We start from the raw sequence: 24711 nt of genomic DNA, 5'->3' as shown, positions 1-24711 counted from the left end.
GAGGGCGCAGCCCCAACGTGCCGTCACTTCTGATGCCACCTGCAAGTTCGGGTGCTCCCCCAGCTGCCGTCCGTTGGACGATTCGCTGGGAGGACTCCCAGAACTCTGAGAGCTGTTACGCTCACCGTTACAGCTTATTACAGGGGAAGGATACAAAATAAAAGCAGCCAAAGGAAGAGATGCTAGGGCAGCGTCAGGGAGGGCGCCGTGTCCAGCTCAAAAGTGACCACACGCACGGTGTACCGCCTACTCTGGGAGCTCTCCTGAGCTCAGGGTCCAGGTGCTATGGGGCTCCGTTATGTAGACACGATTGGGGGATGGATTGATCGCCCCCTGGACGATCTCAGTCTTCAGGTTGGCGGAGGCTTGGTGACTCAAGGCCGCCACCCTAAGTCATGTGTTTGGTCTTTCTGGTGTGGCCAGCTCCCACCCTAAACAAAGACGGTCTGGGTCAGGTCAGACACAGGGCGCAGGTCAGACCTGTCTCTGGGCAAGGCTGACCTCTTTACTTAACGCCACTGTGGGGCTTTATTTCCAGGGGGCGCCCTGTCCTGACCTTGGAATCTGGGGTGGGGTGCTTACCCTGGGGTCCTTGAGCCCCCGTAGAGTGGGGTGTGAGTGCACTTGGTGAGGGAGCAGGTCCACGGCACTCACCAGGTTCCAGGAAGAGGCACAGAGTCACCGCGTGGGGAGCCTCCCGTGGTCAGACACCCTGTTCAGAGCGTGGGATACCAGGAGGACCTGCTCCCCGGGAAGGCTGGGGATCCTGGGGCGGGAGTGGCAGGTGCGGCCGTGGAAGTCATGCCCCGTTGGCCCAGTTGTCACCTTTCCTTAAACAGGACCTGTCTGTGAGGGGCGCGGTGCTGGCTCCCACGGTGGGAGGTGGGGGTTCTCTGTGGTGCTGATGGCCCCTCCCCCAACAGCAGTGAGGATCCGTGGGCGCTACGTCGTGGCCGGAAATGCGAGCATCTCTCCCAGCACCACCTACCCCTCCCTCCTGGAGGACAGCCGCATCCAGTACAAAGTGACCCTGACTGAGGACCGGCTGCCCCGCCTGGAGGAGATCCGCATCCAGGGCCCCACCCAGGACGACATGGAGATCCAGGTGACCGGGGGCCTCCCCCTGGCGTCCCCTGGTCCGTCAGCTCAGACGCACACCTCTTCATTCTCTCGGCGGCCGCCGGGGGGCCTGGGGTCCCCGTGCTCAGAGCCCACGGGAGTTCTGGCGTGCTGGGAGTGGGTCAGAGGGAGAGCCCTGTGCAGGGGTCGGGGGCTTCCCGGGACAGGGGCTGTGCTGCCGAGGTCTGAGATGAGCTGACGCTGCAGGCCGAGCAGGGAGGGGAGTGTCTTGAGCGAGCAGTGCGTGCCCAGGAGAGGTGCTTAGGAGGGAGGGAGGAAGGGGACCCTCCAGGTGAGGAGGCTGGAGGGCCAGGCAGACCTGGAGGGGCCTTGCTGGCCGTGTGAGGAGTTCAGGCTTCCTCCTGGGGGCCTGGGGAGCTGCTGGGGGTCTGTGTAGGGCGGAGTTGGGGTCGGGCTACGTCAGACCCGGACGAAGGAGGGTGGGGGGCACGAGACCGTGGGGGAGGCTGGTTGGGCCAGTGCCCAGATTAGAGACCCACCGTGGGGGCATCTAATGCAAGAGGAGCAGAGGCAGCCCGAGAGCTGGAAGCAGGGTGACCCAGGGGTCAAGAGCCCAGGCTAGGGACTCAGCCCAGAGTTCAGATCCTGGCTCTGCAGAAACTTGGACAAAAGACTTAATTTTCTGAGCCTCAGTTTCCCCGTCTGCAAAATGAGACTAAGCCGACCTACGTGACGTGAAGATGCGTTTGTTTTTTCTTCAAAACGACGCACAGCAAGCGCTTGGCAGACTGTCTGGTGCCCCACACGTGCACACGGAGGGTGGCCAGCCTGCATAAGTGCGTGCGGACTCGCCTCTCCAAGTGCCCAAGGCCCCATCCTAGCAGCGGGCATGAGACACCCAGAAGTTCCGGGACAAAGGGGCGGGCACTGTGAGGGCCGGAACTGGAGCCTGAATATCCCCTTCCCGCGCTTCGCTGTCCTCTGGCGGGGATGCTGGGTTCCCCAGATCTTCATCTGCAGAGTGGGGGCCAGATGGCAGTCCCGCCTCCTGGGGTCGTGGGCGGGCAGCGTGGGCGGCAGGCCCTGGCCCAGGGGCAGCTCTGGGTGCATGTGGGTTCTCGCTGTTTCTTTGGGAGCCCCGGCTGTGCTTGGGTGTGTCCCGCACGCTGTAACCTCGTCTGCAAGCGGCGCCTCGTGTGCTTTGCTGAGGAAGGTGCTGGAGGGAGGACGGGAAGTAGTGGACGTTGAAATAGCCCTTGACAGCCTTTGTGGGGGAGTCCAAGTCTCCACGGCCCCTCACTTTGGTCTAGCAGCCCCACCCTCTGCTCCCACGGCTGGGGAGGCAGCAGGGGCTCCCCCAGAAGTCCAGGCCAGGCCAGAGCGAGCCCCACCAGTGAACAGTTAACCACTTCCCCACCTCCCCACGTGGCCCAGTTCACCCACCTCCCCGCCCCTGGGAACGCTGTTCCAAGGGCTGGGTGTCAAGCAGCTCTGTTGTCATCCTTTGCGGTGAGGATAAAAAATACAGATTCCGGGGCCCCTCTCAGAGACACTCAACCAGGACCTGCTGTGGGGTGTGTGTGTGCCAAGAACCCGCATTTTAGCAGAGGACTGTGACGGGTGGCCAGATGAGGTGTTGTGGGAGTAGATGCTGGAAACTTGGGGGCGTCCTCCTGGCCTCTGCCCACCAGACTGGCCCCTCACAGGACCCAGTGACCCTCCTGAAGTACGGACAGACCCAGGCTCCCTGCTGGACACTCTTCCTTAACTCTCTGTGTCCTCAGGCTCGAGGCCAAGCTGCCAGACAGCTACAGGGCCCCTGATCCAGCCCCTTCCTGCCCACCTCTGGGTCTCATCTCCTGCTGCAGAAGCCCGAGCTGTGCTGGTCTCACACCAGGCTGGGGCTGGGCTCCCCTCTGCTGGAACACCCCTTCACCCGCCTCCACGCCTCCCCGCACCCTGGTCAACCTCAGCACCTTCTTCGTGCTCCCATAATCCCCTGTGCGAACCTCTATCCCCACACCTACCACCAGCCCACCCTCCCCCACCCCACTGTGAGCCTGGGGCAGCGTCCTGGTCACCGGGCCGTCCTCGAAGCGTGGCGTGGGGTCAGTGTCGGTGATGGCTTGCCGAGGGAAAGAGTATAGAGATGGAGGAATGAAATATCGAAGGCTTCCCGGAGGAGGTGGCCGTGACAGTGGCCCTCAGACAGCCCGCTGGACTGGCCCCGGCTCTCCGTGTGTCTCGTGCAGGTTTACAGGCGCTACGGTGAGGAGTATGGCAGCCTCGCCCGCCCAGACATCACCTTCACCTACTTCCAGCCCAAGCGTCGGCCGGCCTGGGCGTGGGCTCCCGTGCGGGGGGCCTGCTCGGTGAGCTGTGGGGCAGGTGAGGCCCGGGGCAGGGCTCGCCTGAAAGCCTGGTTTGCTCCCCGCACGGAGGTGGTCTAGCCCCCCTCTCTCCCCGCAGGGCTGCGCTGGGTGACCCACAGCTGTCGGGACCAGGCAGCGAACGAGTGGGTGGAGGCTGCCCGGTGCGCAGGGAGCCGGCAGCCGGCGGCGTGGTCCGAGTCATGTACCTCCGTACCCTGTGCCCCGTCGTGAGTGTGCCTGGGGCTCAGGCGCTCACCGCTCCAGGGGGGTGACCGCCCCGCCTGGGAGGCTGCGGGAGGGGCCCACCCCCTGGCAGGAGCACAGGGCTAGGCACAGAGCCGTCCCTGTTGGGGGCAGGGCTGGGGCAGCCGCCCACAGGCACTTTTAGACAGTGGTCCCCAGGCTCAGGTGCAGCTTGGGGACACCTGGAGAGGTGGAGGGCTGGGCTGCCTGTACCTGCGCGGTGTCCAGGTACCTGAAGGGACAGTGGGCCCAAGCCAGGCCTGGGAAGTGACTCGGCTAGACAGACCTGCCAGCCTCCCGCCCCCGCCCCTGAGCCAGCCTGGGGACCCGGCCAGGGGCCCGATGCTCTGTTCCTCTCCTCAGCTGGGCGGCCGGAGACTTCGGCCCATGCAGTGCCTCCTGCGGAGGGGGCCTGCGGGAGCGGGTGGTGCGCTGCGTGGAGGCCCAGGGCGGCCTCCTGAGGACGGTGCCCTACTCCCGGTGCAGAGCGCTGGCCCAGCAGCCAGCGGCCGTGGAGACCTGCAATCCCCAGCCCTGCCCCCGGAGGTGAGCACGGATCCAGGCAGGTCCAGGCAGAGTCTCCCTGGCAGGGCTTATCCCTGAGCTGAGCCCTGCCCCTTCTGAGTGTCCCCTTTTCCTGAGGCCTCTGGCCAAGTCCCACCACCCTGGGTGAGTGCCGACCTTGGAATCACCTCCTATCCCGGAGGCCCTGGACTGGCCATTTCCGCCTCTGAACTTCCAAGTCTCTGCTCGTGGAGGGCTGCGAGGATCAAGCAAAACCACGGATGTAAAGCAATACATGTCACTTTGTCACTGCTATTGTCATTTCCACAGTGTCCCAGCTGATAGAGGCGTATCATTCTGATTTGCCGCTAACTGCCTGGGTGGCCCGGGCAAGTCCCCTCCCTCTCCGGGCCCCAGTATTGTCCAGTGGGGAGGGAGGTGGCCTAGGTCACTGGTGGTCCACACGTGGCTCTGGGCGTCTTCCCCCACACGCCCCGCATCCGTGGCAGACGTAGCAGTCACCACTCTTTCCTCCTGGGGGCCAATCGTGCCTCAGAATCCTTCTCAACACAACACTCCAAGCAGCCGCCACCTCTCAAGGCTGCCACGGGAGATGCATTTGCTGTCCCTGAACTGGTGATCGACTGCATCTGGCCCCTGTTTCCCAGCACCTGCTAGGTTGTCTGGTTGGAGGCCCACCTTTGCCTCTGGAAGGCGGGAGGGTCAGGGCCGGTGTCATTGCACCCTGGGTGCCGAGTGGAGGGCCAGCAGCCGTTCATCCAGGCTTCAGGGAAAGGCCCCTGGCTTCTGCCTTTCGGCGGGGATCCCCCTTTGGGCTCTTGGGTATGGGGGAGCAGGTTCCCTACCTCTCCGCCCCAGGAGCAGAGGCAGGGCCTAATGGCTGTCTTGTGCCGTCCTCAGGGAGATGCCGGATGCGTGCTCGTCGGCCTGTGGAACAGATCCGGCCGTGCAGAACACGACGTGTGTGCAGGGGGCAGATGGCATGGGGGCGCCAGCAACTGCTGGGCCCTGCTCCGCAGACGAGAAGCCGCCTGCCCTTGAGCCCTGTATCGAGGTGTCATGTCCTCCGGGCTGGGGCCATGTGAGTATCCTGGGCACTGGAGAATGGAGAGCACTGGTTACCACTGGCCTCCTGCCGGTGCTAGAAGACTGCCCTGTGTAGGGCTGCTGTCCTCGGGAGGCCCTGGGCAGAGGACAACCCTAGAGACAGATCTCAGAGCTGCTGGGCAGGCCCCTTCCCGCTGGCAAGCAGGCTGAGCAATGCAGACCCTGATGGAATGCTGTCAGTTGTCTGCTGCGCAGAGAGACGCTGCCACGCTCCTGCCTGCGTCCATGGGCTCAGGCTGGGTGATGTTACTTTCGGACAAGGGTGCCGGCCGATCCTATCCCCGTGCCCCGCCCCCGGCTGGTGGGGACGGCAGGGTCAAGCGTGCCTGCAACTCTGGCTCCAGAGCCCCAGCGCGGTTGTGCCCCACACTGACCACTGATGCTGACGCAGAGGCCAAGGTGGGGCGTGTGGTGAGGGCATCCCCTGGAGGCCAGGAAGCAGGCTTCCTGGGAAAGGAGCAGCGGGGAGGCGAGGCCTTTAGGGTGCTGGTAACCACTTCTGTTCTCTCCTGAAGAGATTGGGGTAGGTGGGAGTGGAGGGCCAGGTGCCCAGAGGTGTGGAGATGGGAAGCCCAGACCCACCACCTTGCTGCTTGCCCTCTGCAGTCAGATGCCCCGTCTCCAGGGGAGAATGCTGCATCCCCAGCGGGCAGTGCCAGGCCAGAGGCTCATGCCACACACGTGTGGACTCCCTTGGCGGGACCGTGCTCCGTCTCCTGTGGTCAAGGTGAGGACCCCAACGCCCCTGAGGGTCAGCTAATTCTAAAAAAAGCATTTGAGGTGGCTTACAAAAAAATCCAGCTACACAAGAACATGACATTATAAGCAAGGAGATCGGGGCCAAGTACGGACAGCCACACGAATGTGCTCACTGACCGGCTGGAAGGTAGGAAGTGATGATAAAACCTGGCCGTATTGACACCCAAGAGTGTATTCTTAAGGTCTAAGATGGGCCCAAACTTAGCTCTGAGCTTCCTGGAGGCCAACCCAGAGAAACAAAATTAATTTTAAGATACACGGTGTTTTCAACTAAAACCCTGGGAACTCCCTGGCGGTCCAGGGGTTAGGACTCAGCACTTTCACTGCCATGGCCCGGATTCAATCCCTGGTCAGGGAACTAAAATCCCACAAGCTGTGTGGCATAAGTAAATAAGTAAATAAATAAATAAGCAAACTAAACCCCTAATCACTTGCTCAGGTAAACTCCAGCATGTTTAGAATTGAGGCCAGAGATTTCTTTTGAGGATACTTTTGCAGAGAGATGCAAGGACACGGTCCTAATAACATGTTGGTGATAAACACAGTAACAGATTTTCATATAGCAACTGTTATAATGCCCCTGAAGTTATAAGAGCAGTTACCACTTTTGAGCCCCTACTATGCACCAGGCACTGTATAGCTCCCCTTGAAAAATCTTTATAAATAGTCCTCCAAGTCAGGCACCGTTAGATGAAAAACCTGAGGCTCAGAGAGGTTAAGTCACTTGTCCAAGGTCACACAGCTGCTAAGTGAAAGAGCCGAGACTCAGATCCACGTGGGCCTCGTCTGCTAGAGCTCTTCAGAGTGGGGCACCCATGGTCCATGCTGAGCCCCCCTCTTGGGGCGCGGGGTCCCTCCTTCCTCCCAGCAGGCCTGATGGAGCTGCGTTTCGTGTGCATGGACTCTGCCCTCAGGACACCCGTCCGGGAAGAGCTGTGTGACCTGGCAAGCAAGCCTGGGAGCCGGCAGGAGGTCTGCCAGGCTGCCCCGTGCCCGGCTTGGTGAGTCCGGGGGAGGGAGACCGTGCGGAGGGGCAGCAGTCTGGGTCCCCCAGGGAGGAAGGAGTCTTACCCTGGCTGTGGCTACCTACGGAGCACTGGCCTTTCCTTCCTACAGGTGGGAGACCCGAGCCTTGGCACCGTGCCCCGTGACCTGTGGAGGGGGGCAGGTGCCACTGGCTGTCCGCTGTGTGAGGTTGGACCAAGGCCGCTTTGTCTCCCTGCCTCATTCCAAGTGCTGGCCGATGCCCCGGCCCAGGCCCCTCGAGAACTGCAGCCCGGAGCCCTGCCCTGCCAGGTGGGCCCCTTCCCAAGGAGACAGGTGGTCCTAGGCGGGCATTCTTGGAGGTGGCATCATCACCTCCCGTTAAGCTCGTGACCCTTGGCGTCCTCACCTGCAGGAGCGGATTGTATTGGTGCCCGGAAGACTGTAGGGCTTTTAAAGTGTGTGACGTGCATCGCACGGGATCTGGGACGCTGAGGGCGCAGGTGGTTGATGGGTCATTTTTTCATCACTTGCTCTTTACTGAGCACCTACTAAGTATGTCCAGGTGCTGTTCTGGCACAAGGGGACACAGCAGTGAACAAGACAGACGCGCATCCCTGCCCTCCTGGAGTAGACGCTGGGGGCAAGGGAGAGACAGATGAGAAATAAGATTGATGGGGGAGACGTACAGTTCACGCTGGATGGTGTTGGTGCGACATGGCAAACACAGTGGGAAGGAAGGTTGGGAGTGCCGGCAGGGGCGGGGTTCAGGTGATGATGGAGCTAGGACTCCCACTGGAGACAGACATCTCGGCAGGGCCCCTTGGGTGCCCTGCCCCTCCCCCCACTGCTTTTTGGACACGTCCACCCTCGGCTTCCCCTTCTTTTTTTTAAAAAAATAAATTTATTTTTGGCTGCGTTGGGTCTTCATGGCTGCGTGCGGGCTTTCTCCAGCTGCGACCTCAGCTTCCCCTTCTGTAAAATGGGGGCTTCTGAACATTCTCTGTCCACTGCGCTGAGCCTCTCAGTGGAGACGTAGAAGTGACCCCTGGAGAGAGAACCTTTCCAGGCCCTTTCCAGTCTGGGGAAGTGAGGGGAAGCCCCCCACTCCTCGGGGTCCCCCCGACTCTGGTTTGCCCCAGGTGGCGGTACCAGCTGGCGGCCTGCAGCGTGACCTGTGGGGGAGGAGTCGCGCAGAGGATCCTGTACTGCGCCCGGGCCCACGGGGAGGACAAGGCCGAGGAGATCCTGCCGGACACCCAGTGCCAGGGGCTGCCTCGCCCGGAGCAGCAGGAGGCCTGCAGCCCAGAGCCCTGCCCGCCCAGGTCAGCAGCCCCAGGGTGTGCAGTAGGCAGCCTGAACTCCTGGCCTGTGCCGACGCCGGGCCAGGCCCGTGGGGGTTAAAGGGCAGCTCGGTGGCACAGGAAACAGGACCACCCGGCAGGCTGCACTCGGTGTCAGAGAAGACACTCCAGCAAACTCAGGCAGTGCTGTTGGTTCTAATGGGGGTGACGGGGTGGGGAGGGCAGGGGCACTTCCCAGTGGAAGAGGCGGCATCTGAGTGGAGCCTGAGAGTGGTCCAGCTGGGGCACAGCACCGCCAAAGCCTCGGGGACAGACAGCTCACACCAGTAGGGTCCGGGGACAGGCTGGAGCCCGAGAGGGAAGGGCAGATATTCACATGCCTTGTTCACAGTTCTCCCGTGGTTTCTTCTTTGTAATTTTGCATTTTAAATAATGCCGTGCTCTTCTGTATCCTACAGAAGCATCCAGAAAAGAATGTAACAGTCACCCCTGTCCCACGACCAGATTTAATAGATGCTAGCATATCTCCGTGTTTCCTTCATATGTCTCCTTGGTTTTAAAGAAATACACCACTACAGATAAGACTTTATTTACCTTAAACCTTTAACTCGTCTGTGATTTACCTGGGGTCAGTCACGAAGGCGGGGAGCAAACTACTTTTCCAAATCACTGACCAGCAACAGCATTTGCTGCGTCCCCCCAGGTGCCCCCTTTATCGCATCTTAAACTCTCGTGTGGGTTGGGTCTGTGTCGAGGCTCCTACCAGGCTCTGTTGTTTTACTTCCCCCACCTATTCCCACCCCCAAGTCAAACTGTTTTCATCGCTCTAGCTTTGTGATCCGCTCACCATCCACACCCGTGTCGCTTGATTTCCCTGCCCGTGCTTAAATGTGCACCCCGTTTATTTTCCCACATCATATTGGAAAAGGTCTGGGATTTTTTTTAATGGGAGTTTCACACGCACAGGAGCTCTGGTTACCCCGGAACGTCACTGTGGCCACACTGGCCTCCTTGATGTTCCGGAACATTCCAGGCAGTGCTTCTGATTCAGGGCATTTGCACCTCCTTTCCCGCTGCCTGAATGTGTCTGCTCTGGACATCCCTTCCCAGGCTCCGCTCAGGGTGCCGTAACAGAGAGGCGGGGGGTCCTTCCTGGGACTTGGTTTTTTTTTGGCTGTGCCCCACAGCATGTGAAATCTTAGTTCCCCAACCAGGGCTCGAACCCGTATCCCCTACACTGGAAGTGTGCGGTCTTAACCACTGGACTGCCAGGGAAGTCCCCCCTGTGACATTCTAATTGTCACAACTGGGGGTGGGGAGTGCTGCCGCTGGCATCTAGTGGGTGGAGGCCAGGGGTACTGCTAAACGTCCTACGCTGTGCAGATGGCCCCCACGAGAAAGACCCATACATGGGCCCCAGATGTCACGAGGCAGAGAACCATATATGCTCCACGGTGGGCCGGGGCGAGGGGGCCGACTTGGTCTGGTTCACGGCCGTATCCCGGAGTCTAGAACAGCGCCAGGCCCACAGAGGCGTGTTTTTGAGAGGGGGCATCACGGGCCGGGAGGGCAGCATAGCGCGGAGACTCTAGGGCTCCAGGCTCCAGTGCGGCCTACCTGCCTTCTGTCTCGGCTCTGAAAACTGTCGGTCATTATCGTTTGTTGAAACATGATAAGTTAACATGGGCAGGACTGACTGATGTGGAGATCTGTTCTCCTTCATCCTGGGTCACTGCTCCCCCGTCCCTGCTACTCGGACTAGCAAGCAGCTGGGTGTCCACGGGTGTCCTGTGATAAAGGGGAAGAAAGGGGGCACCTTGTTAAGGGAAAAGAGCTCTCTTTCCCGCAGAGCCTTTCCCTTGCCACTCAGCCCTGTGACTAGCCAGGAGGGTTGCAGGGGCTGTACTGCTGGATCCCAGTGGCCTTGGAACCTGTCCTGGCTGGCAATCCATGGAGCCCACCGGGGCAGTGCCACCTTCAGGGAAGCCTAGCCTCTCTCTGGGGTCTTCTCTTCCTGCAGGTGGAAGGTCACGTCCCTTGGCCCATGTTCAGCCAGCTGTGGTCTCGGCACTGCCATGCGCTTGGTGGCCTGTGTGCAGCTGGACCAAGGCCAGGACACAGAGGTGGATGGGGCGGCCTGTGTAGGTCTGGTGCGGCCGCAGGCCAGCATCCCCTGCATCATCGCCGACTGCACCTACCGGTGGCACGTCAGCGCCTGGATGCAGGTAAGTGCTGCAGCTGGGGCTGGTGAGTGCACGGGCCGAGGGTCCTCACACATGGGGACCTTTGGGGGCTTTGATTCATTGTGGTCCCCTGAAAGCAGGGGGAGAGCTGTGTCTCTTGGGGAGAGGGCAGCCGGGGCACCTAGAGATGGAAGACATAGCAAGGCCTAGAGACGTGGGGGACAGGTAAGCCTTAAGAGGCCCTGAGGTCTGAAGACTCCAGAAGATGAAGGGCTGGTAACTCCCCACAGATGAGCAAATGGCACCCCGTGCCCAGCACCTCACAAGGCGCTGGAGAGACAAAGTCAGACAGGGCCAGGTCCCCCGCAGAGGGGCTCACTCACGGTGCGGAGGGAGAAGAGGCAAAGCAGACGGCCACCGCTGCCTGCGTCAGGAGGACCCTGGGCATCTGGGTCGGGGGAGTTGATCCCTTGGGTGGGGCAGTGCGGGGTGGGAGGGGAGGGTGGACACCAGGCTGTGACGAGTGATGGAGGGCGGAAGGATGAAGCCGCACTGCCTGCTCCCCGCTCCAGGGGCTGCAGGGCAGAGAGACCTCGAGGGCGACGGGGAGAGACCTGGGCTTGAACCCCTGCCCCTCCTCCCCGTGTGATCCTTGCAAGGTGACTTCTCTGAGGAGCGTGGACACCCATGCCCGCCTCCCGTGTTGTGCAAAGATTATATCAGATCCTGCCCGGCCTGTGGTCGCCGCTGTCCTTGTCACCCTTCAGCGGGGTCAGTCCCAACTCCTTCCTATCTTTCCTGGCAGTGCTCTGTCTCGTGTGGGGATGGCATCCAGCGCCGGCACGCCGCCTGCCTCGGACCCCAGGCCCGGGTGCCCGTGCCAGCCGACTTCTGCCAGCATTTGCCCAAGCCGGTGACGGTGCGGGGCTGCTGGGCTGGGCCCTGTGCAGGGCAGGGGACACCCAGCCTGGTGCCCCACGAGGAATCCACTGCTCCTGGCCAGACCACAGCTGCCACCGCTTCCCCGCAGTGGCCCGAGCCCCAGGCCCACCTCCTCTCCCCAGCTCCCCGGCCGCAAGGACTCCCGCCCGGGCCCCAGGAAAGCCCAGCAGAGTCCAGTTACGTTCCTTCCTCCTTTCTGTCTGGGCGGCTGACTGGCTGCAAGAGGTGTGGGCAAAGGCATGTTCACCTGGGAGAGCCAGGCCGTACTCCTTGTGGGGACCTCCTGGGGGTGGTCCTGTGGCTGCAGCGCCCGGGACGCTGGGATGAGTGCGGTCGGGCTGAAGGGATGGGCTTGGAGGCCGGGTTCAGGGGGGCCTCTTCCTCACTGGTAAAGTGCAAGCTCACTTATTATCATCAAGGGAGGGTGTCACAGAGTCAGAATCCCCGCCTGTGTGACCCACTGTACACGCTGCCTCCCTCTTGCTGGCATGTCTGCCTTGGGTGGCGATGCTCTGGCCCACGCAGCCCCCTCCTTGCCTGAGAAAGCTTCCGGCGGGGCCTAGGAGGACGCCAGCCGCCCCAGCTCCCAGTCTCCTTCCCCAGCACGGAAAGCCCCCGGCCCTGCCCTGCTGGGGATACCCCACCTGGAAGTTCCCGCCCTCTTTCCAGGCGCCTGTGGCCGGCAGCACCTTGAGCCGACAGGAACCATTGACATGCGAGGCCCAGCGCGGGCAGACTGTGCAGTGGCCATCGGGCGGCCCCTGGGTGAGGTGGTGACCCTCCGAGTCCTCGACAGTTCCCTCAACTGCAGTGCCGGTATGTCTAGGGCCACGTGAGCAGCTATTGCCAGTGACAGGATCTGCTAGGTGCCAGTGAGTGTGACGCCAGGGCGCCCCATTCCTGGGGGGATCCTCCAGGTGCATCCCCATGTGTAACCATCGCAGCCAGCTCCTAACTGGGGTGTGGTTGTCCCCATTTCACAGATGAGGAAGCTGAGGCTAGGAGAGATTATCACACGTCCAGTTCCTTACAGTCGCATAGCCAGCAAGTGGGAGAGTCAGGACCTGGGCTCGGGGTGCTGGGTCCTCACCTCACTGCCACTTCCCAGGGGAGATGCTGCTGCTTTGGGGGAGGCTCACGTGGAGGAAGATGTGCAGGAAGCTGCCCGGCATGACTTTCAGCTCCAAAGCCAACACGCTGGTGGTGAGGCAGCGTCTTGTGCAGCTGCGAGGCGGAGTGCTGCTTCGGTATTCGAGCCAGCCTGCCCCGGGAGCCTTCCACCGAGGTATGGCGAGGCCCTGGAGCCTCCCCGCCTTCCCCAGAGGCTGGCTGGCTGGGTGCTGCTGCCAACGGGGCCAGTCCCGACGGGCCAGCGGGCAAGGCAGACAGGGAGCTGAGCTGACTGAGAATGAAAAGCAGCGCCTTCCCGGACACCCCCCGACACCCCCCGACACCCCCATCCCTGTATGTGCGATCAGGACGAGGTCCCGGAGGCGCACGGTGTTCCTTCCTCTCTGGGGCCCTGCGCGAGATGGGCGGACATCCTCACTCCCTCACTCAGGCCGTCGGGGGCCCCACACCCTGGCCCCGGCACGCAGGTCCTTCAGGATCCTGTAAGGTCCTTCTGCGAGCCTCTTTCCTCAGTCCTGTTGGGTGCACTGTCCTCCTGGCTCATCCTCCGCTCAGCAGGGCGTGGGTGCACGTGCACACCTCGTGCGGAGGATGGCGTCCCCGAGAGCCCTGCTAGCCCGTGGGCCCATCCGTATCCACGGAGAGCTGTCTAGGTTGCTTCAGGGGGCTTGCCCTCTTCCACAGCCCAAGCTTGCTGAAGGTGGCTTCCCTAGGGGTCCCCCCAGGCCACAGGTGAGAAGTGGGACCCTGGGGGGCTTCTTCCTCTGCCCCTCAGTGTGCAGCGCATCGGCACCAGCTCCTACCTGGTCATCACTCCTCACTTCCCAGCCTCCCCACATGCAGGCACCTGCTTTGAGGGAGGCCCAGGAGGCGCAGGCAGGAAGGGCTGCCCCGGTTGGGGCGGGTGCAGCATGAAGCACTTTTGCACGTGTGACTTCGCTGATTCCTCTTAAAGACTGCCCTGCCCCGTGTGTGCTGTCGTTCCCTTCGCTTTACGGAGGAAGGAACTGAAGCGCGGAGCGTTTAAAGCCTTCACCTAGGGTCACACAACCGGGAAGTGGTAGAGATGGGGTTCGGTGGAGACTTCTGCCTGGGAGCCCCGATCTTGACCGCAGTGCCACACTGATCCCCCACTGCTCCCCGGCTGCCCTGCTGCCCTGGCCTCTGGCAAGAGTGGTCACTCTGGGGGACTCCTATGTTCCGGAGGTGGTCCACACCCAGTCTGTACGCCTGCTCTCCCCCTGCAGGATGTGACATGCAGCTCTTTGGACCCCGGGGTGAAATCGTGAGTCCATCATTGAGTCCGGATGGGAGGAACATGGGGGGCTGCCGAATCTTCATCGACGTGGCCCCACAGGCCCGGATCGCCATCCGTGCCCTGGCCATGGACACGGGCACCAGAACCGAGGGAACAGATTCCAGCTACATCTTGGTGAGGCCACCAGGATGATTTCTGCTCTAATTCTGGACATCCATCTCTGGGGACAGGGACTGGGGGTTGCTGGGCTATAGGACCCACTGAGTTTACTTCTGATCAAACCCCTCAAAATCGTTAGTGAGAGAATGGGAGAGAAGTTTCCTCCACTTATTCACCAACAAATGCTTATTGAGTTCCCTACAAGAATGAAATAGAAGAGACCTTTTCCAATGTAGACTGCCAGTTCACCCAGGACTGAAGCCTGATTTTAGACCCTGATATAATTTTGCCAGAAGAGTGGGCCGAGCCCTCCCCGATGAGGTTTTCATGTGTTCTGGGAGAACTGGCATCTGTAAGGTATCAGCTCCCTGGAGGAGGCAGCCTGGCCTCTGTAATCAAACTAATCTGGACTCAAATCCCAGCTCTGGCGTCCTGGCTGTGCGTCCCTGGGGAAGGAGCACAACTTCTCTGAGCCTCAGTTTCCTAGGTAGAATAATGGTGTCTTCCTGATAGGGCTGTTGTGTGAGGATTAAATGTGACCCAGGGTATATGATACCTTGTATATTAAGGGCTCGTGAATGCTAGCTAATTATCATTTGTGGTCGGTCCCTTGGGGCTGCCCCTTTCCTCCCAGATCCGGGATATCCACAGCCTGAGGACAACGACATTTCGTGGGCAACAGACGCTCTACTGGGAGTCAGAGGGCAGCCAGGCAGAGATGGAGTTTAGCCAGGGCTTCCTGGAGGCGCACACCAGCCTTCGGGGCCAGTACTGGACCCTCCAGGCTAGAGCTCATCAGCCTGACGATGCCCCGCATCTCCAAGCACATCCCTCAGTTGACCAGCGGTCACAGTGGGATGCCTCCTCCCGGTCTGGGAAGGGAAAAGGAGGAACCTGACATTTATGAGCACCCGTTAGGTGCCTGGCTTTCCAATTCGAATTCCCTCCAAAATTAAGTATCTCCTTTAGGGCTTCCTTCAACGTGCAAAACGTTAGAGGGTGGGAGGGGAGACTCTCCGGAAAAGCAGCTCCCAGCCCCTCGGGTACCAATAAACGGAACGTGAGGTCTGAGTGGCGTTTTCTTTACATAACCTGTCCAAATATGGCTTGAAAACCCACCTCCCCACACGGCAGGGCTTCCGTGGCCGCGGTCGGGCTCCAGATCCACACCAGATCTGAGCAACCCCCTGGCCACCCCTAGCGGTCGTCTTCCTACCCAGGGAGGAGAGGCGAGGGAGTTGGGAGTCCCGATGGGGCCCTGAGGCTGGCGCACCTGATAATTCTCATCGAAGCCCCGCCCCTATACTAGTCTGGGTGGGAATGTTTGACCGCCTGGGAGTCCTGCGGCGCCAGGACCCGCCCCCTATGCTAATAAGCGCGAGCCCTTAGGGCCCTCCATATCCAGGTCCCTGCGGGCCCCGCCCCCTATGCTAATGACACGGGCCCGCTCGGGCGCACCTACCCGCGGCCCTACCTCTATGCTAATGAGCACGAGCCTCTCGGGAGCCCCTCTCCCAACCCCGAGAGCCCCGCCCCCTATGCTAATAAGCGGCCGCCTCTCCCACAAGGCAGCGCGCCGGGACGACGCGGCCGGCTCCGGAGCCCTTTGTGAGGGCTGCGGGAGCGCCGGACGGCGGCACCATGAGCGGTGCGGGCGGAACGGCTGGGGCGTCCGTGAGCTCGGCGCCGCCCGAGCAGGAGGAGGGCGTGACATGGTGGTACCGCTGGCTGTGTCGCCTGTCGGGGGTGTTAGGGGCCGTCTGTGAGTACCCAGCCTGGGGGAGGGGCCGGCGCTGCCGCACGCTGCGCCTGCGCGCCCGGCCCCGCCCCCCCCCCCCCCCGGTGGCCTCCCCCCGCGGCCCCCCCTCCCCCCGGGAAGAGACCGGCTTGGGGCCGGGGTGTCCGGGCCACGCGCGGCTCTGGGCCGCGGCGGGGGCGGAGGGAAGCCGGCGCTTCTGCGGTTGCTGTGGTTACCGGCCCGCGGCCTGGGCTCCTGGGTCCGGGGCTGTCGAGCAGCTCAAGGGACGTTCCAGGAGGGAACGACGCGGCCGAGACTTGCTCCTCTACGGCTCCTCTGAGCGTGAGGGCAGTGCGGCACCTACTCCGGGGGCCTTCCGAGATTGCCCAGATGCCAGTGCTGAAACCCGGGCTCAGTCTGGTCCGGAGGCCGCCTCACCTGTTGACTCGGGTGTGGGTGCGGGCGGCAGGCGCCTTAACCTTTGGGCGAAGGTTGTTTATAAGTGGGGCAGGTGCTGGCCAGGCTTCCTGAGGGCCAGGCGGTCCCCACGGGAGGGCCAGGCAGTGAGCTGAGGGAGGCGGCCTCTCCTCTGGGTCCGCACTGGAGGCAGTGCGCTTCCCCTGATGTCACCTCTCCCTCCTGCTGTCAACGCTGCCTCCACCGTCCCTCATCTCCCCTACTTCTACTCCCCACCCCGCATCGCGGACACGCACACCCCGACCTCAGGTTTCCTGGAAAGCTAGGCGCTTTGAGCGCAGTCCCCCGAAGAACATACGTAGGAAGGCAGATCCTTCCAGAGGCAGGTCTTCCAGAGGCAAGCAGACCCGGACCGGATATGTCGAAGGAGCACCTCCTTAGGCTCCCCTTCCAGTCTCGTGGTCCTCGCAGGTGGAGGGAGGCTGGACGAAAGTTCAGCGGTGATAACGGGACAGGCCCTCCCTCCAGTCACAAAAAGGCCTCTGAGTCCCTGTCGTTGCTCTTCAGAGGGAGCGTGTTTTTGACTTTGTAGGAGAGACTGGTCAGGGCTTAGACATGATCCTCTGGAGTCTGGGTAGCTGTTTCCCTGGCAGATCAGAGTGAGGCTGCTGTGGGAGTGACAGTGATGGGGCGGGGTGGGGGGGAGAAGGGAAGGGGCCTGAGCGGGGCCTGTGGGCTGGCACCCTCCTCCCTCCATCTTGGGGTCAGCTGCCCCGCCAACTCCCTCGTTAGCCCTGGCGTCGCATCCAGTTCTGCGCTTTTCGAAGTGGGATTCTTGGGCCACCCCAGGACTTCATGGTGTTGGGGCTACAGATGACGCTTCAGGAGAAACCTGTGACGTCGCTCTGAAATGTCCGTTTTACCTGCAGTGGGGAAAGTGCTTGTCGTGTGAATCCCAAATAGTATATAGTACAGAGTAGAACGCACAGCACGGAGCAGTTGTAGAGATGGGACTGGAGTTCAGCTAAGCCTCGTGTTTGCGGCTGGTGGCTGTGGCGTAGGGCACCTTCCGACGCGGGGGGGGGGGGTCTCGGGAGAGGCGTTTCCGCAGGGTCCTGAGCATCAGCTCGAGGCCAGAGCTTGGGAGGAGACAGGCTGGCACGGGGCACCTCCCTCACCTGGCAGGAGTGCTGGACACCCCGAGGGGACACCTTCCAGCCCTTGATGGTTAAAGGGCTCCTGGCCGGAGCCTGTGTGTCTGGGTTGAAGCCTGGTCCTCCCCCAGGGCTGGCTGTTGGTAGATAGTGGGGTACAGGTGACGTGCCACCTGCGGCAGGAAGTATGGGGCGCTGTCAGGTGAGACCAGGCACGGCTGACGTCACGCAGGGGCAGTACTGTATCGTGGGCGCTCACGTCCGTGGCCCTGGGGAGCCTTGCTGCCTGAATGTGTGTGTGACCTGTCCCAGGACAGGTGCCGCCTTTAGTAGGCGGGAAGTACATCTGTCGCTGGAGGAGGCTTTGGCGGGGGACGTACGAGGGCGGTCCCGTTGCAGTTTGGGTTCACTGCATCTGGTTTCCTCTTCCGTCGTCTGCTGTCTGCATAGGGTTACATGGGAAAACCGGAGAATTCCAGGTCAGGTGCAGAGGGAGCTGCTGCAAGTTTAATGAACTGGCTGCTCATCGCTGCCTCGGAAGGCCCAGCTTCCTGCCCGGCTTCCTGCCCAGCGGCCAGGCGCCGCCGGGCAGACTCCCGGAGTTCTCGGTGGAGCCGGGCTGGGGGCTGTGAGAGAGGAGGCAGGCGACTGTGCGGACCCCTCGGTGGGATGCTGTCGGGAGGGGTGAGCGAGGCTCAGCATTTGGGGCATCAGAGAAACCGCTTTCCGGGGTAGGAGAGGATGCACCCTCCCTGCTGCAGACCCTTGGTATTTCAGGGTGGGTGGGCTGGGCTGTAGGGCTGTCCTGTGTGCAGGAGAGAAAACAGGCCTGGAAAGGTGAAAAGAACATACGTAAAGTCACTGGGCTGGCGGGTCAGGCAGAGCTGGAATTGCGGTCCAGGTCGACCTGGTCCTGATTTCTTTTCCAGGAGGGGCAGCCCTGTCCCAACCCAGATCCAGAGGACTTCTCTCGTGGCCTGCCCTGGGCACGGTGCCGCCTGCCCTGGCCTGAGCCCTTGAGAGACGTTCTCTTTTTCATGCTACGCACCTTGTGGGATGGGTTTTGGGACAGCTGGGGTTCAGAGGGCGGGCTTCTCCAACCCCAGAACAGAGAGAGGGCGGGATGTCCACGCTGCCTCGCTGAGCCCCTAGAGCGAGCCAGCTCTGGGGTCCAGCCGCACCCTGGCCGTGAGGTCTGGGCAAGCCACTTGGCCTGTCTGAGGCTGCGTCCTCACCTGTTCATGGAGTCGTTGTGTTGGCCTTGCTTGTCTCTGGTGGCAGTGGGGAGACGTCTGGGTGCTGTAAGAGCCAGGTGCTGGGGTCGGAAGGGGTCTCGTGCTTCCACGAGCCGCCGTCTGCCCAGGTGGCCTGCCCGCGGGCTCGGTCCCTTCCTCCCTGCTGATTTCTGCCCGTGTCTCTTGCTTCCAAGCTTGCGCCATCTCCGGCTTCTTCAACTGCATTACCATCCACCCTCTGAACATCGCGGCCGGCGTGTGGATGATGTAAGTAGCCGTGTGACCGTCCTGCCGGGGGGTGTTGGGGCGTGTGGATTTCTGGGCACCTCCCAGGTGGAACACGAGTGAGCTGAATTGGGTTGACTGGTCTGTGAGGGTTACTGGGCACCAGTGGTGTGTGGGAGACCTGGGGTGGCATTAGTTGTGTGTGTTCCTACTCTGGGGCTCAGGGGGTTCTTGGCGGCCAACGGGGATAGCGAGGGTGCTTTCCCTCCACGGTGGGGGTGGATGGAAGGGCCCGGCCCGCTGTGAGGGCCCAGTGTCTGGTCACGGTGACTGTGACCCGGACACGGAGAACCCAAAGGCGGGAGCAGGCACCCTTGGCGTGCCACCTCGGGCTCAGCTGTCCCCAGCGCAGACACGCGCCGCGCTCAGGGCTCGCCGAGTTCCTCCTCCAGCGAGGGCATCCCGAGGGCGGGCTGTGGCGGTGGACTGGCTGCCCTGCTCCGGCTCCTCCCGGAGCCCAGAGCGTGGGGAGCAACCGGGAGCAGGCGGAGGGGCCCTGAGGGGGGCGGGGGACTCGCCGGCCTGGGCGCCAGCCTGTTCCTCTCTCTGCAGCATGAACGCGTTCGTCCTGCTGCTGTGCGAGGCGCCCTTCTGCTGCCAGTTCATCGAGTTTGCGAACACGGTGGCGGCGAAGGTGGACCAGCTGCGCTCCTGGCAGAAGGCCATCTTCTACTGCGGGTGAGGGGCCGCGGGCCGGGCCTGACTCGGCTCCCCCAGACCCTGCTTCTGCAGGTGACAGTGTTGGCCGGGCTGGGCGGACGGCTGCTTAGTTTACTCTCGGTAGAGGTTTAAACAGGGATGGCGTTTGTGCAGAGTCACATGAGGGACCCGCTCTACGATGGGACCCAGCGTCCAGGGCTCTGCGTCTGGCCTACAGGTCCAGCCGCACAGTATTCAGACGTGAGATGCGTACACCTCGCAGCAGTACGTGTAATAGAGAACGCGAGAAATGCCTGGACTGTGGGCCCATCAGTTGGGAGTTGTAGAGCAGATTCTGGAAGATCCGTATGTGCCTCTGTGCAGCCTTTCAGGACTGTGGCCGATCGAGGTGTCCTGACGTGAACGGGGAAAGAAGCAAGTTACAGAACAAAAAATAGTGCCTTCCAAATATGCTTTTCTTATTTTCCCACATCTGACAACAAGTTCAGTACGTAGTACCTCCCATCCGAGCCGTGAGATTGAACTAATCTGTGGGTGTGTTTAATGCAGCTTCCGGCGCGGTGCCTGGTGTCCAGGAGGCCCTCAGCAGCGTCCGGCAGCAGCAGCCGAAGTGGTTGTGTCTAGATTATCTTTAGAAATAAATATGGAGGTTTTTATTTCAAGGGTTTCTTCCCTTTCTGGAGGCCAGTAGTGGTGTCGGAGCACAGGATACGTGCTCAGCTCTAGAGCCGTTTTCCACTGTGTTTAAAGCACAGAGGAATACGAAATACCACGCATCGGCGCCTCCTTTGCCGGCGTTCCTGTTTCTTTTTAATTAGTTAAAAATGCTAACAGTAATATACATTCATTAAAAATAATGTGGAAATAAAAAGTTGTTACCCAAAGCCCCACTACTCGTTAACATTTTGATATGTGTCCTTTCACTCTGTCTTCAGGCATTTTCTAAAACCTGTTTTCGCACAGTTTTAACCATTACAAGTACATTTGTATCCTGGGTTTTTTCCCCCTTAAAATCATGGTAGAAATATTTTCAGTATTACCACAAAGGCTTCGTAAGATGACTTTCTAAAAAAATTAATTAATTAATTTTTGGCTGTGTTGGGTCTTCGTTGCTGCATGCGGGCTTTCTCTAGTTGTGGTGAGCAGGGGATACTCTTCATTGTGGTGCATGGGCTTCTCATTGTGGCGGTGGCTTCCCTCGTTGCGGCGCACGGGCTCTAGGCACGCGGGCTCAGTAGTTGTGGCTCACAGGCTCAGTCGTTGTGGCACACGGGCTTAGTTGCTCTGCAGCATGTGGGATCTTCCAGGGATTGAACCAGGGATCGAACCCGTGTCCCCTGCATTGGTAGGCGGATTCTTAACCACTGTGCCACCAGAGAGGTCCCCATAAGATGAATTTTAATGATAGGAATATTTATTCCGCTGAACGTATCATGCTTTTCTTCATTTGTAACCTGCAGTACAAGTCAGGCTGTGATGAACATCTCGGTGCTAAAACTTTCTGTGTTGATGATGATTTCCTCAGGATCTATTTCCAGGTGTGGGGTTATTAGGTCAAAGATTACAATCATTTAAAAGATTTCAATATGTGGCCAAAGTGCTTTCCAAAGAGAGTACCTGAGTTTCTTCTGTCTTTCCCCTGGCCCAGGGCCGTGTGCCCTTTTCACATTTGTATCTGTTATCTAAGGTAAAATCTTTTTCTGTATGTTTTTTACTAATTGCATTTTCGTTTTTGGTAGTTAAGGGTCTAGCTTCCTTTTCGCCTTTTGACATTGTAGCATTTTACTTAGTAAGTTACATGTGTTTCTATATTAAAGAGTTCTTAGTTTTTTGTTATATTTCCTGCAAATGTATTTCTGGCCTGTTGTTTGCCTTTAGTTTTGTTTTTACAGATTTTTCCCCATGGTCTTTTCTTTTCCTTAGCAATTTCTATTACTTAGAAAGTTTATAACTTCAGTAAAACCTCGTGATCACACGTCCCGCCCAAATGGAAATTCAGGTAGAATTCATTTGGTTGAGTCCGAGAAGAGTCTAAGAAGAGTCTTGTCTTCCTCGTGTACAGGGTGTGTGTGTTAACCCAAATCACTGCCACCAGTCTGGAAATCCCAACCAGGACCGGGCATCGGCCCCATGGATACTTAAGCCAGAGTGGACACCTGTGTCCAGGTGGCGCCAGCCTGGACCAGACAGAGCTGCCTCACCACCCAGTTAGCCGTTCTTGGCGCGCACCTTGCCATAAGGAAGCCCCGTGTCTCGTCCCCTTAACCTTTGGGATCTTCCTTGTTGAGATACGGCTGGTTTTACTGCGCTGATAAGAGCCAACATTTATTTAGTGCTTATGCTGTTCCAGGCGTCTGTCGTGCTTAACATGCCTTAACTTAACATGCCTTATCTCGTTCAGTCTCAAAGCCTCTGAGGTTTGGTCCCCACCTTACCGTAGAGAGGCTGAGCCTCCTCAGTTGAGTAACTTGCCCCCAGTCGCCAAGCCGCTACGGGACTGAACTGACACTGCATTTTCTGGTCTGCCTGTCTTTATGCACAGGGCTTTGGGCCATTTTGGTGCTGTTTAACCCTATTTGGATCACAGATCCTTTCAAAAATCTGATGAAAGCTTTGGGTCCTCTCCCCAGAAAATGCACGGAATTTTACAGACAAGTTCACGGGTGTTTGAGGACTTTACGAAGCCCGGCTGTGCACCTGTGCCCCACCTGATTTCTGGGGACCCTTCCTGTTCCTGGCTGTCTGGGAAGGGGGCTGGGTGAACCTGGGAAGCTGGAAGTGGTGTCGTGGCCGCGGGGTGGTGGTGCCCTTTGACCTCTGCTTCTCCTCTAGGATGGCCGTCGTTCCCATCGTCATCAGCCTGACCCTGACCACACTGCTGGGCAACGCCGTCGCCTTCGCCACCGGAGTGCTGTACGGACTGTCTGCTCTGGGCAAGAAGTGCGTCTGCTGGTCCCAGCCCCCGGGGGTGGGGGATCTTTACTTCCCGCCTCCTGAAGTCTCGCAGGGAGGAGAGGGCTGGGAGTGGCCCCCGTTATTCTGTTGTGGAAACGGAAGCACAGAGGCTGTCAGTGACCCCCATCCATGTCTCTAGGGTGTCCGAGCTCTAGGGAGTGAGAGCAGGAGAATTCACGGGACTCCCTGGTGGCCCCGTCGTGCCTCGTCACAGCCTGTAGCAGGGGTGGCAGAGGCATGGCTACTGAGAGCCTCTTCCCATCGGGGCTCACACCTGGCTCCACGGTCAGCATTCACCCTCTCTCGCGGAGCCCAGACTGAGAATCCGAATCCTCAGCCCAGCATCCCAGGCAGCCTTTGTCACTCTTAGAGGTGACAAGATGTGTCTCCGCCATCCTAGCAATAGGGTCTCTGCCTGGGGAAACTGGAGGGCCCCCTAGGCTCTGTCTGCGGGCCACACCTGGGTCACAGGTCAGGAATGGGGCGGAGGCTGGGAGGGCTGTGTGTCTGGGGTCCGTCCCCCGTGCGGCGCTGACTGGCTCTCTCCCCAGGGGCGACGCGATCTCCTACGCCAGGATCCAGCAGCAGAAGCAGCAGGCGGACGAGGAGAAGCTCACGGACACCCTGGAGGGGGAGCTGTGATGTGGTCGGGGGGCCCTCCCGCCCCCCCGTCGGCCCTCTGGTCTGTGTGAGCACGTCCCCGAGGCGCACTGACCCTGAGGGGCAGCCTGGAGGAGGAGCCTGTGTCCAGCTCCCTCAGTCCCTCTCACCTGTCCCCGCACCTGGAGTCCTCCTCTGTCTGCCCCTCCCCCAGATTGGCATCACCCCAAGCTAGGCGCCGAGGGGCTGGGGTGAGGGCTCTGAGGGCCTTGGCCAGCATCGAGGGGATGGGAGGTAGCGGCAGGCAGCGGGGGCCTCGGGGTGATCCAGGCCTCGGGGCGTGAGGCCGCGCGGAGCCTGCAGAGCTCTGCAGACGGCCCGCCTGACCCCACTCTTCCCAGCTCGCGTGGCCTGCCGGCAAGAGGCCCCTGGGTGGGTTTCCAGGCTTACACAGCTGGCGGGACCCCCGAGACCTGCTGAAGGCCCGCGAGGAGCTGCTTTTGGGGACTTTGGTCCCGTCTCGAGGTGGGAGGTCCATCAACCCAGGCCTGGGCATTGGCCACAGTGGCCTCCTCTCAGCCCTCCAGGCAGGAGAGCATCCCGTAAGCTGAGCCACCTGGGCTGCCTCTGTCCTCCTGTCATCAGGGCGGAGCGGTGTCCTGCTGCCCACACCCCCTGCCACTCTGTTCTCCATGGGAGCCCACAGCGCTCCCGACCTGCGATGGCAGCCCGGGTAGTGACCCAGCCGCTGGTTGGGGTGTGCTCCCTCCCCCGGCTCCCGGGAAGCCTGGACTAGCACGGAGCCAGGACACTTCCCGTGGGCCTGGCCAGCCCTAGGTTCTCCCCATCCCCCAGGCCCCGGTGCTAAGGACGTGCGGAGGGCAGGCTCTCCCCTGCCCCGCGGGGCTGCCCGTCCACCTCTCTGGTGTGGACCTGCTGACCCCACCCCCCGCCCTGTCCTCAGGGAGCTTCCTGCCTTTTGAGAGCTGGGCAGAGGCTAGAGCCGCCCCTGCTCCCACTGTGAGCTGCCCCACTGCGCTGGGTGCCAGGCCACCAGGGAGCGGGGCCTGTGTGGACGTGCGCGTCGTCTCCCCAGCCTCCCTCCGTGCGCCGTCCCTTCCTTCCGCCCTGCCCACCGGCCGCTCTGGTTGCTGGACTGGTTTCAGCCATTGGCGTGTGTGACAGGCCTGGCCCGCCCGGGTGGCCTGGGGCTCAGCTCCTGCCCCTCCCGGGACCCCAGGCTGGGCCTGCTCTGGGCGCCCAGAGCCCAGGGGCCAGCTCCTGCTCTGTGGATCCAGCCCCAGGGCTGCGCCCCGGTCTTTGCTTCCCAGAGGGACTTTCCATCTCTGGGGTTTGTTAGCGTTTGAGGCTGGGAGGGCAGGCACTGTCCCGGGCACAGCAGCGTCCCCCAGCAGCTGTGCAGGGAGCCCGACACGTGCCTTCAGGGGTCCTCCAGGACCAATTTCCTCAGGCCAGCACTGGGTTCAAAGGGCTGTGGGCTGTAGGTCTCTCCAGGCCAGCAGGGTGTGTGCATGTGTGTGTGTGTGTGTGTGTGTGTGTTTGTGTGTCTCTCTCTCCTGCGTGTGCCGTGAATGAGGCCTGTCTACCTCCCAGGAGGAG

General features: G+C 60.8%; 2 protein-coding genes across 10 annotated transcripts in view; both read left to right on the top strand.

The window, feature by feature from the left end:
• Positions 1–15117, top strand: part of ADAMTS13 (ADAM metallopeptidase with thrombospondin type 1 motif 13) — a 32245-nt gene extending 17128 nt beyond the window's left edge. For 4 of the 8 annotated variants that reach the window (XM_073806779.1, XM_073806780.1, XM_073806781.1 and 1 more), the window contains 15 exons: positions 924–1105; positions 3333–3468; positions 3550–3679; positions 4059–4241; positions 5121–5301; positions 5934–6054; positions 6958–7087; positions 7203–7382; positions 8213–8395; positions 10395–10599; positions 11363–11675; positions 12169–12315; positions 12608–12784; positions 13878–14062; positions 14682–15117. In XM_073806779.1, the coding sequence (XP_073662880.1) occupies positions 924–1105; positions 3333–3468; positions 3550–3679; positions 4059–4241; positions 5121–5301; positions 5934–6054; positions 6958–7087; positions 7203–7382; positions 8213–8395; positions 10395–10599; positions 11363–11675; positions 12169–12315; positions 12608–12784; positions 13878–14062; positions 14682–14945 (2717 nt within the window). In that variant the 3' untranslated portion in view covers positions 14946–15117. Of the gene's footprint in view, positions 1–923; positions 1106–3332; positions 3469–3549; positions 3680–4058; positions 4242–5120; positions 5302–5933; positions 6055–6957; positions 7088–7202; positions 7383–8212; positions 8396–10394; positions 10600–11362; positions 11725–12168; positions 12316–12607; positions 12785–13877; positions 14063–14681 lie in introns of those variants that run through there. The other 4 variants (XM_073806782.1, XM_073806783.1, XR_012332762.1 and 1 more) reach the window with 4 other exon arrangements.
• A 494-nt stretch (positions 15118–15611) lies between these two features.
• CACFD1 (calcium channel flower domain containing 1) lies at positions 15612–23284 on the top strand. Of its 2 annotated transcripts, XM_033859034.2 has the most exons (5): positions 15612–15809; positions 18786–18858; positions 19429–19554; positions 22369–22476; positions 23043–23284. In XM_033859034.2, the coding sequence occupies exons 1-5, from the start codon at positions 15689–15691 to the stop codon at positions 23131–23133; spliced, it is 519 nt and encodes a 172-aa protein (XP_033714925.1). In that variant the 5' UTR covers positions 15612–15688; the 3' UTR covers positions 23134–23284. The 2 variants fall into 2 exon arrangements, with proteins under 2 accessions (XP_033714925.1, XP_033714926.1); XM_033859035.2 differs by lacking the exons at positions 22369–22476; positions 23043–23284 and adding an exon at positions 20086–21374.
• The last annotated feature ends 1427 nt before the right edge of the window (positions 23285–24711 follow it).

The sequence above is a fragment of the Tursiops truncatus genome, chromosome 6 (assembly GCF_011762595.2).
Source record: "Tursiops truncatus isolate mTurTru1 chromosome 6, mTurTru1.mat.Y, whole genome shotgun sequence".
Taxonomy (NCBI): Eukaryota; Metazoa; Chordata; class Mammalia; order Artiodactyla; family Delphinidae; genus Tursiops; species Tursiops truncatus.
The sequence above is the reverse complement of the archived record's forward strand: the minus strand, read 5'-3'. Positions and strand labels throughout refer to the sequence as shown.

Coding starts and splice junctions, on each gene's coding strand:
- CACFD1 (XM_033859034.2), top strand. CDS start 15,689: ATGAGCGGTGCGGGCGGAACGGCTGGGGCGTCCGTGAGCTCGGCGCCG. Junction 18,859..19,428: donor GCGGCCGGCGTGTGGATGAT/GTAAGTAGCCGT, acceptor CTCTCTCTGCAG/CATGAACGCGTTCGTCCTGC. Junction 19,555..22,368: donor AAGGCCATCTTCTACTGCGG/GTGAGGGGCCGC, acceptor CTTCTCCTCTAG/GATGGCCGTCGTTCCCATCG.